The sequence below is a fragment of the Gorilla gorilla genome, chromosome 1 (genome assembly GCF_029281585.2).
Source record: "Gorilla gorilla gorilla isolate KB3781 chromosome 1, NHGRI_mGorGor1-v2.1_pri, whole genome shotgun sequence".
Lineage (NCBI taxonomy): Eukaryota > Metazoa > Chordata > Mammalia > Primates > Hominidae > Gorilla > Gorilla gorilla.
Window position 1 is genome coordinate 45439437 of NC_073224.2, and position 12029 is coordinate 45451465.

At 37.0% G+C, this 12029-nt stretch overlaps 1 protein-coding gene across 5 annotated transcripts in view; it reads right to left on the reverse strand.

The window, feature by feature from the left end:
- Positions 1-8611: 8611 nt before the first annotated feature.
- The window catches only part of RCOR3 (REST corepressor 3), a 57312-nt gene continuing 53894 nt past the window's right edge, over positions 8612-12029 (reverse strand). For 4 of the 5 annotated variants that reach the window (XM_031015454.3, XM_031015458.3, XM_055370750.2 and 1 more), the window contains 2 exons: positions 11671-11912; positions 8612-11208 (listed from right to left, as the gene is read on the reverse strand). In XM_031015454.3, the coding sequence (XP_030871314.2) occupies positions 10864-11208; positions 11671-11912 (587 nt within the window). In that variant the 3' untranslated portion in view covers positions 8612-10863. The remainder of the gene's footprint in view (positions 11209-11670; positions 11913-12029) is intronic. The other variant, XM_031015460.3, reaches the window with a different exon arrangement.

Below are 12029 nucleotides of genomic sequence, written 5' to 3' on the forward strand. Positions count from 1 at the left end.
ATTGGTCAGAAGTCAGTAACATAGTCCCAATTCCCTGTTGATCATAAAGCGGAATTTGAATCCTGTATGTACATAAATGCACATAAAAAAACATTAAATACCTTCAAGTGATAACTAACGTTTATTAAGGTTTTTTTTTTTTTTTTTTTTTTGGAATCTCGCTCTGTCACCCAGGCTAGAGTGCAGTGGCGTGATCTTGGCTCACTGCAACCTCCACCTCCTGGGTTTAAACAATTCTCCTGCCTCAGCCCCCCGAGTAGCTGGGACTATAGGCGTGCACCACTACACCCAGCTAATTTTTGTATTTTTAGTAGAGATGGAATTTCGCCATGTTGGCCAGGCTGGTCTCAGATTCCTGATCCCAAGTGATCCACCCACCTCGGCCTACCAAAGTGCTGGGATTACAGGCATGGGCCTCCGCGCCCAGCCTATTAAGTTTTATATACCAGGTACTGTGCTCAGTGTTTTTTATATTAACTCATTTAATAATCAACTCCATTTTATAGATGGAAAATCTTATCTATTGAGCAATTTGCCCAGAATCACAAAATTCTTAGTTTGAGAGAGGCAGAATTTGAATTCTGGGAAGTCTGGTTCTGGTACTCCTAGCCACTATACCCTACCCCTCAAATAAATGACTGATGTGAATTCAAACAAAACAACTTAAAGACAAATTTTAGTACTTTTAGTGTTTTGAAAATATTCAGCATTAAGTTCAACAATAATGTTGAATCTAACATTGAACAGAATCCAACCTTCAAACTAAATTCAGCTACAAAATAAGACCAGGGCTGAACTATACACTACAGTTTTATGCAGAAGAAAAGCACTAACCCTTTTATCTGTTGCTTCTAGACACCGTAAGATTGCCCCAGACGCCCGAAGACATGGATTTCAGCTGTTTAATTTGCTGTATAAATTAGGGTGAGAGACTGCCGCCCTGGCTGCCAATGTAAAGATGGTGCTGATGGAGAGGTGAGGACGCCGCCTACTGGAATAGTAGATGGATGCATTATCTTCCTCAGGCTGCTCCTCTGTGACGAGACTGATCAATGTAGTGAGTTAGTTTGCAGGGCAAAAGTTCATACTTCCCATCACCTAGAGATCAGTGGGATCAGATAAGGAGGGAAAATCCTCTCCTTGGGCCATAGATTGCGACTTTGACTCCATTGCAAGTTACAATGGAAAGTCTTTGTAAACAGAACCACACATGGAAAATGTGATATACTGTAGCAGCAAACCACTTCCAGGCAAAATGCAGATCTCACGGTCTTGTGCACAGAGAATACTCAGCTTGCTCACTAAGTAGGTGTTGTATTGAGACAATATATGAATGACTGATCCCTCTGCTTCCATCAAATAACCTTTAGCTCAGCTCTGCCTGTCGGTGTGCTGACCACCACAAGAAGAGAGGCGGGGAGTACTGGGATGGGGCAGGGACTGATGTAAATTTTTTTAAGCCTCCCTTTGCAAAAGAACCTGTGTATGTGCATTCAGCAGCTGCACCTTTAACTTAGGAGCTTAAGAAAAAACCATGTTTCTTTTGTTCTACCTTGTTTTACTCTATTGTTATTTACTGTGTTATAGGGTCAGCACCAGTTGAAAAAAGCAGACCTGTACTGTTCCTATGGCCATATATTATGTATTTATTCCAGGGGATCCCCTGCTTGATACATAAACACACCCTTCTTTATTCCTGTTCATGGTTTGATTGTCTGATGGTCAGCCTTGGCTGGAGAAATGAGATTTTTATTGTTTTTACATTAGACCTCCTGTCTTCATTGTACACCTAAGTATGAATTCTGTCCTCTTTGACAGTTTCTTTAATAAGATTCACACATGCAATTCCTATCACTGCTAGGAAAACATTTTAACATATTAATTCTGCATAATCACCAGAAGCCATTACAATATAGATTTAAAAGTTATTGTTTAGCCTTAGGAATCATGAAGTAAGATAATAGGTTTGATTGGCACAGTTTGGTCTTGGATTTTGTAATAGGTTGGTAACAAGGAAGACCATTTATTTGGTATTTATTTTTGAGAATGGTGCTTACTCTATATGCTGAGATTTCAAGCAATGATCTTGGAACCCTGGTTAGTCACATCTTCCATTTCACAGAAAACAGGACAGAAGCATTAGAAAGAAAGGCATAAGCTCAGGAAGGGCCCATCCTAGGAAAAAACACAAAGTTCAAGGGTCTTTGACTCTAATCACACCTCAGTATTCCATGACCTTGCCACTTCTATCCTCTGAAATCCCATGCTACTTTCTGTTGGCACAAATGAGGGCCTCTCATTGTGATACAGGTTTTGTACAGCCCTTCCAGTTCCATACTTCTTCTTCCTTGTTTAAACAACTTTACTGATGTACTTTTAATAACATAAGATTCACCCAATTGATGAATTTTAGTAAATGTACACAGTTGTGCAGCCATAACCACAATGAAATTTTAGAACAAATCCATCGCCCCCTGTGTCCATTTGCAGTCAGTCCACGCCCCCAGCCCTGGCCTCAGGCAAGAGATCTCCTTTGTCGCTATAACTTTGCATTTTTTTGAAAATTAATATGAATAAGGCCAGGCGCTGTGGTTCACACCTGTAATTCCAGCACTTTGGGAGGTCGAGGCAGGTGGATCACAAGGTCAGGAGTTCAAGACCAGCCTGGCCAACATGGTGAAACCCTGTCTCTACTAAAAATACAAAAAAGTAGCCAGGTGTGGTGGCAGGCACCCGTAATCCCAGCTACTCCGGTGGCTGAGGCAGGATTATCGCTTGAACGCAGGAGGCGGAGGTTGTGGTGAGTCGAGATGACACCATTGCACTCCAGCCTAGGCAATAAGAGCAAAACTCCATCTAAAAAAAAAGAAGAAAATTAATATGAATAAATATGTAGCAGTTTGTGTCAAGTAGGAAAATACTTTTGTCATTGATCCATGTTGGTGCATAAGTCATTAGTGTTTTCTTTCTTATTGTTGACTACCTCATACCATGCATAAAAATTAACCAGATGGAGCATAAGATCTAAATATAAGAACAAAACTATAAATTTCTAGAAAAAAACACCTGAAAATATATCACCAAAGCATGATCCATAATAGAAAAATTGTATTGATAGACCATTTTGTTTACTCCCCAGCTGATAGACATTTGGATTATTTCTAGTTTTTACAATTATAAATAATGCTGCTGTGAACATTTGAATAGAAGTTTTTGTGTGCACATACATTTTCATTTCTCTTTAGGTAGATGCCTAGGAGTAAAATTATTGGGTTGTATTGTAAGTGTACATTTAGTCTTTTAGATGTTGCCAAATAGGTTTCCGAAGTAGTTGTGTCATATTACATTTCTACCATCCATGTAAGAGGGTTCCAGTTTCTTCACATCCCTGACAACACTTGCTATTGTCAGTCTTTTTAATATTAGCTATTCTAGTGGGTGTTACAGGTAGCTCATTGTGGTTTTACTTTGCATTTCCTTTATGACTAATGATGTGATCATCTTTTTATATACTTATTTTCCATTTGCATATCTTCTTCGGCAAATGTCTATCCAAATCTTCCACCACCCCGATCTTTTTGTTCTATTATTGATTTGAAAGAGCGCTTATATTTGAATTGTAAGAGTTTGTTATATATTCTGGATACAAATCTTTGATCAGACATATGTTTGGCAAATATTTTCTCCTGACCGATGGCTAACCTTTTCATTTTCTTGTGTCTTTTGAAAAGGAACATTTTTAATTTTGATGAAATATAATTTATCAATTTTTTCTATTATGGATCATGCTTCACTGATATATTTTCTCGTGTTTTTTTTCTAGAAAGTTATATTTGTGTTCTTTTTTGTTTGTTTGTTTTGGTTTTTTCTTTTTTTGGAGACAGAGTCTCACCCTGTCCCACCCAAGCTGGAGTACAGTGGCGCGATGTTGGCTCACTGCAACCTCCACCTCCTGGGTTCAAGTAATTCTCCTGCGTCAGCCTCCCGAGTACCTGGGATTACAGGCGTGCGCCACACACCCGGCTAATTTTTGTATTTTTAGTAGAGACAGGGTTTCACCATATTGGCCAGGCTGGTCTCAAACTTCCAACCTGAGGTGATCCGCCCACCTCGGGCTTCCAAAGTGCTGGGATTACAGGTGTGAGCCGCCATGCTCGGCCATTTTTGTTCTTATATTTAGGTCTGTGTTCCATCTCATGTTTATTTTTATGCATGATGTGAGGGAAGGATCAAGGTTTATTGGAGGTTTTTTTTTTTTTTTTTGCATGCAGATGTTCTATCACTTCTGCCATTAAATTACACTGACACTTTCATTGAAAATTAGTTGATCACATATGTATGAGTCTATTTCTGGACTCTATTTTGTTCCATTGATCTATATGTCCATCATTACACCAATATCACAATCTTGATTATTGCATCTTTATAACAAATATGGAAATCAGTTAGTGCCAATCACCCAATTTTGTTCTTCTTCAAAATTGTTTTGTCTATTTTAAGTTAGGAGTTGCTGCCTGTTTTTGTAAATAAAGTTTTATTGACACATAGCTATGTCTGTCCATTTATGTATTTTCTCTGGCTGTTTTTGAACTAAAATGGTAGAGGCCAGGAGTTGCAACAGTTTGTGGACCACAAAGCCTAATATATTTACTATTTGGCTATTTATAGAAAAAGTTTACTGGCCCCTGTTCTAGGTCCTTTGCATTACCATATAAATTTCAAAATCAGTTTGCCAGTCTGTGCAAAATAAGCCTGCTAGGATTTTTATAAGAATTAGATTGAATCTATAAATCAGTTTGGGGAGAAATGCCGTTTTAACAATATCAAGTCTTCCAATCCATGAACAGTTAGTTATTTAGGTCTTATTTCTCTCAGCAATATAGTTTTTCATGGACAAGTCTTGCACATTTTTGTTTATTCCTATTTTTTGATACTATCATGAATAAAATTTTCTTAATTCCATTCTCAGATCACTTGTTGCCATTATATGAAAATACAATTGATTGTACATTGATCTTGTATCCTCTGATTTTCTTAAGCTTGCTTACTATTCTAGTTTTTGCAGGTTTCTTGGGATTTTTTACATACAATTTCATGTCATCTGCACAGAAAAACAATTTTAGTTTTTCCTTTCCAATCTGTATACTTTTTTCTTGCCTATTGCACTGGCTATAACCTTCAGTAAACCACTGAATAGAGTTGTGAGTGCAGACATCCTTGCCTTGATTTCCATCCTGAGGGGAAGCATTCCTAGTTTTCTAAGTTTTAATCATGAATAGGTGTTGGATTTTGTCAAATATCTTTTCTGTGTCTATCAACATAATTATATGGCTTTTTTCCTTTATTTTATTAATATGATATATTGCAATGATTCTCAACTGGAGGTGATTTTGCTCCTTATGGGACATTTGACCATGTCTGGAGACATTTTTGATTCTCAAACGGGGGAAGGGGGTTCTACTGGTATCTGGTGGGTAGAGGCTGAGGATTCTGTTCAACATTCTAAATGCACAAAAAAGAATTATCTAACCTAAAATGTCAGTAGTGCTGATATTGAGCAATATTTCATGTGCACATGGAAACAATGTTTATTCTGCTGTTGGGTAGAATGATCCCACATTTCAACTAGGTAAAGGTGTGTTATTCAAGTCATAGGCTGCAATCAAGGTGTTAGCTGGGTTCTGGTCATCTCAAGACCCAACTGGGGAAGGATCCATTTTCAAGTGCACATGGATGTTGGCAGGATTCAGTTCCTGGCAGGTTGTTGAACTGAAGGCCTGAGTTCTTTGCTGGCTGTTAGCAAAAGGCTGGCTTCAGCTCTTTGTCACATTAGAGGTTCCTTAATTCTGCTGGCTTTTGTCATAAATGTATCCCCATCTGCCGGTAGCTCCTCCTCTGGCTTCCTAGCACTGCTAAGGGTTATTTTGGTTTTTCTATTTCTTGTCATTTCAGTAAGACTGGCGGGGGGAGATTATGGGTAAGAAAAGTAAAAGACTGTCCAGTCTGTCATCTTGAACTGAAATTAATCTCTCCTTTTTGCACTGCACTTCAATTTTTTTTAAAAAATGAGCTGAGATTGTGCCATTGCACTCCAGCCTGGGTGACAGAACGAGACTCTGTCCAAAAAAAAAAAAGTCACAATACATTTCCGTTATTAAGAAGGGTATGGTATAAGTAGACATGTAAAAACCTCTAACATACATTAGGCAGGTACTATATGCCCCAGTTTATATATTCCTCCCCAAATGAGGAAAATGAGGCTCACAGAGATTAAGTAACTTGTTTAGTGGAGTTGGAAAAATCATTGTGTTAAAGGTTGGTGGGCAATTATTTTGCATATATAGGCCACAGCCCTCAATGATTCTGATTATTTTCAAACTCTTTTGGAAAAGATGAAGAGGCAGGATATCAACAAAATGGTCTTTGGATTAAAGGCCTCTTCAAGCCAAATCCTGTCAAATAAGAAAGCTGTTCCAGGTAGTAAACTAGACAGATCCCTCAAGAGATACCTTGTGTTGTGGTATTATTCAGCATCTTCTTAGTTATTGGTAACTGTACCTTACAAATAAGATTACATTGTACAGAATAAAAAATTTCACCTTTCTTAAAATAGTCCAAGGGAAGGAAACATACGAAGCATTCTGTGACATCAACTTTGACCTCATTTACATTGTGAAGACTGTTCTTAGATCTCTCCACTTCACATCACCAGCATTTTTTTCCTTAGAGACCCTGCTCACCCAGATTCCTGCTTTAGGATTCTAAAGTTTAAATTACTGCATTGTAAAGACTGTTCCGTTTATTAATAAACAATTGTCTACTTTAAACCAAGTAATGACAATTGGCAAACATCTCAACCCAATATTAGCTTCTGATCTTCACTGTTTCTCCCTTAGCTATATAGACTTAGGAGAGCAGAAAAGGGCAGATAAAGCCACACGGCCCTTTAGACACAAACTCACACATCTAGGAGCATTCCTTGTCATGTTTAATTCTCAAACTCCATTGTCACTAATATACTGCTGCAGAACATTCCTTCCCTAAGGCAGTTATGATAAAGAAGTTGTGGGGAGTTACACATGACCTACTCTTTCCTAGGTGAAAACAGTTCAGGTACTACCATAAATCAGATGTCAAAAGTTTCTTGTAGGCATTTTCTAATATGGAATGGTTTCTCAAACTTGATTCTTGGGTTCTTTCTGTATTCATTTATTCTGTTATTTTCTTATAAACGATGTAATCTATAATGAATGGCTAAATTTAAAAACACTTTTTTTCTTGTGTGTCCTCTAATAAGAATGTATTTGTCATTTATTTTGGGCATGCACAAAGAGAAAGATAGATTCTTCTTAGAGTTCTAAGTCAGATTACTATTCTTTTTGAGGAGATCCTGACACCCCAGTGTTAACTAGTTAGCAGTTATTAATATTCATAAATAACCTTTTGATAACAGGAGGGACCATAAAATTAATACAACATACTTAATAACTAAACTAGGTACTTTAACCCAAGTACAGTCATGCACCACACAATATTTCGGTCAGAGACTGCAAATACACTGATGTTCTTTAAAATAATAACATCAGCAGGGCACAGTGGCTCATACCTGTAATCCCAGCACTTTGGGAGGCCAAGACAGGTGGATCACCTGAGATCAGGACTTCAAGATCAGCCCGACCAACATGGTGGAACCCCATCTCTACTAAAAAATACAAAACTTAGCCAGGTGTGGTGGCGGGCGCCTGTAATCCCATACACTCGGGAGGCTGAGACAGGAGAATTGCTTGAGCCTGGGAGGCAAAGGTTGCTGAGCCAAGATCCCGCCACTGCACTCCAGCCTGTGCGACAGAGTGAGAACCTGTCTCAAAAAATAAATATATAAAATATTGTATTTTTACTATACCTTTTCTATGTTTAGATACACAGATATTACCACTGTGTTATAACTGCCTATGATATTCAGTACAGTATATTACTGTACAGCATAGGACTGTTGCCTAGGAGCAAAGGCTATACCATATAGCCTAGGTGTGTAGTAGACTTTGCCACCGATGTTGGTACAAGTACAATCTGATTCACAGCACAACAGAATCGCCTAACAGCACCTTTCTCAGACCATATCCCAGTTGTTAAGGGCATGACTATACTTGCAATTTTTAATATTCTTAAAAATGATAGTCACGTTCTTGGCTTGCTCTCTACATCTATTCCTAAAAAGAATGTAGGCCTACATTAAGACAAAATTTTATATTATTTCACCTTTATTTTATATTCTATTTTACTCAATTGCAAGCTTATTAAGAACATAAAAAGTTTGATCATAACTTACTCTTACCTCATCCATATTACACTAGAATTAAATCATATAGAAAAACATTTTTTCCATTAGTTTTGTAAGATGTATCCACAGTGTGGTTTATTTTTAGTTATGTAATTTTAAAAAACCACTTTGGTGTAGATTTCTCAAAAATGATAACCCTGAAATTAATGAAAATTGTCATTAAAAGATTTCTAGTTTTGCTTTTATAAAAATCATTATTTCGAATTTCACAGTGAAGAGGTACTAAATTCCTCATAGAACATGAAATTATATAAAAATAGAAGACATAGACATCTTTAAATCTTTAATCCTTTGATTAAGCAGCAAGCATATCACTCTTCCAGGCCAAACACTGCTTAAACAAAAAAGAAAAATAATGACGTGCAAAATATTTACAAAATATGCAAAGCACACAATAAAGACATCTCACTATATACATGTGTCATATTACTAATGAAGCTAACGTTTTTCTACTGTGTGCTCTAATGCATGTAAATCAAATTACAGCACATCCCTCAGATACAGCACCTTGGCCCATGTCTGAGATAGAACAGATTTTTTAATGAATCACAATATACTGAACAGCTGGACAGATGCTGGTGCTGACCAACTTGACTGACATATCCCACATACTGTGTACTGAAGGTCTACTGACAAGAGACAAGACAATAAACGCTGTAAAGGTATAGTATGCACATACATAAGACAGTCTAAGTGCTTTAAAAAATGTTTTAGATATTTTAAGATATATAACTGTCCCGTGGCTTTTGAAGAAAAAATAAGTATAAATTCTTGAATATTAAGAATTTTAAATCAGCTAAATTCAGGGCCAAGAACTATTTAAGATGATTCAATGAGAAAGAAAAGGACCTAACCTGGAAAAAGAGTTTCAGATATGCCAGTACGTAGGGTATTTATGGAAATACGCAGTCTAAAATTAAAAATTAAAACTCATCAATGAATTTAAATCTATAGCACTTTAAGGCTGTGGAGCCAACAATAGGGAATACTTTGGGAACACATGATCTTTCAAAACATAAATTAGGGCCTTAGATGTTGACTATTTTGTGAAGTATTCTACATGTGATAAGAATGTGAATGTGCAAACATTTAGCCTATGTCCACTAGTATAGCAATCTAAGTGATCTGTTTGTCCCTTTGCACAAAGAATGATTCCAATATGAAATCATTGTATCAAAAATATTAATTACACATTGTTGAAATACTATCACTTGTAAAATATTCTTTGTTAAGTACTTAATGATTATGGGTTGAATTAAGAAGACTTGATGTCTTTTTGTTTTTCTATAAAAAGGGGTCTCAGCATTTTTAGTTAACAGCACAACTGTGACAATATACTGATACATCTTTAGATAACACAGAACAAATTCTTATTTTATGAAATAATGTTGATGATTTAACCCTACACCAATCCCACGAATACAGGTTGGCTGCAAGGAATACACAAATGTATCCAAATAGTACAATAGATTTATCAAGAAAACACCTTTCATATTAAATGCAGACCATATTATTAAGTATGAGGGCAATTTTAAGTTCAGAAACCAAACACGTAAAGGGTACTGTAAAGAAATGCTTCCATAACCACTGTGTCTACATAACTAACAAAATATAATTCTTCTCTGAAGTCCCCAGATGTAGGCAACTACTAGTTAAAAGCAGATAGCATTTAGAAACAAAAAAAACCAACTCCATTTTCAAGGAACTTAAAGAGATTATATTTCAACAAATTAAGTCCTCATTTGTATGCAAAATTATTCTTCCAATCCTCTCATTACTGACAGATGATGAATCAATGACCTTTAAACAAGGACTCTGCGCTAGGACCCTAAACTGTATGTTAAAGGGTTAGTAGGTTCAGTACATTCTTTGTGGTTTTATATAATTGCTTTGCAATTGATTAAATTGCTTTCTTTTAAAGGAATATATTAAAATTCCTTTAAAAAAAAAGCAACATTTTTTGAAAGAAGGGATATGCAGCTATAATTTCTTAAATATGCATAAAATGAACATATGTCAAAATCGGAAACGCTGGCTATTCTTGCACTCCTAACATAGGAAAATGGTTTTTAAAAAATTAAATTAAAGAAAAAAGCCAAACATCCTTAACTTAAGAAACTTAAGGAGTTTTCACAATTCCTAAGTCAATATTCCTGTACTAAGAGCCTTGACTATGAAGAGGCAGGAATATAAAGAACCTCAATAAAATAAATACAGTAAAAACAAAACAAAAACTTGGTATATAGAATACTTAAATCTTTTTTTTTTTCCTTTTATGAGATCAACATTGCTGAACATATACTCTAGAAAGGAGGCTACCTGGAGGCTTTTTGTTGTATAACATTTTAGTCTAGTGAACTGAAAAATTTCTTAGACATCCACTTATGCTAGTCCACTGCCACAGAACTAGTTTGCAGCCTCAGTATCTAGAAATGATTATTCTTTCCTCTTTTTCATCAGTCAGATGAGCATTGGTATAATGATGGGATGAAAAGTTACTGCAGCTGTGTCCAATTTAATTTTTAGTGCAGTGAGGACTGTGAATCTGTCTGAATTCCAATAAGTGATGGTGGCTGTTGACCACCAACTGTGGACAACACCGGTCTTGGGTTTAGACGGGGTGGCATAGAATTAGCAGGGCGAATAAGAGGTGGTGGAGGCTGATTTAAAGTTGGCCGGGGCTGGATGAACCGAGCCTGCTGCTGGAGTGGAGGAGGCTGCCGGTGAAGAGCCGGGGCAGCAGGCAGTGTTGGACGAAGAAGTGGTGGAGGCTGGTTCAGAGTGGCAATAGGGGCTGTTGGTGTTGGAGTGGATGATGGGGCAGGAGGTGATGGACCCAGTGTCCGAGGAGCCTGTGGGGTCTGTGCCTAGAGGTGAGGAAACAAAAATACACGTATGAGATGTAAGTCCTAATGAACTTAATACAATATAGTTTGGGCTGTCACAGGAAAAACAAAACAAATCAAAACAAAACAAAAACATAACACCAGTGTTTATTGGAAGCACAAGCTTCTTTTATTTTAAACAAAACAAAACCAAAAACCAAAAACCAACGAGGCTACCAAACAGGCATCTTTATTTGTAAACAGCTTAACACTGAAAATAAAAATAAGACTATGAAAGAACAATACACTCTCCATTCTTCTAGAATCAGAACTTAGCATGTCATTATGACTTAAGAGTCACGAGAGATGCACCACTGAGGAAGTGTATTGTCAACCTTTCATGCTCAATTTAGCTAGTCCTCTTGACAAATTAACCTTACAGAATACCACACAAAATGGTGATTCCTCAACTCATATTAGCTCAAATTCCATACACAAACACACCTCCTCTTCTTCATCAGTGCTCTTCCCTGATGGCACATTAGAAGCACTTTTTGTCTCCTCCCCTAAAGTAGAAGCATCACCATTAGAAGCCTGGGTTCCTTGTTCTGCTTCCCACTCCTGCAATACCTCCTCTAAGTTAAACCGACGCCTGTAGTTTACAAAGAAGTTCTTCACTTGGCCAACAGTCTTGTTGCCAATTACATCTGCAATAGCTTGAAAATCTTTACCATATTTGCGGACACCTGGAAGGCAAAGTAAATAATACACCTGTGAAGGATCAATAAGGAGAGCTGTGTGTACTATACATCATGCACACACAAAAGATACCAGCAATGAAATTCCTTTCTGATAAACTCTGC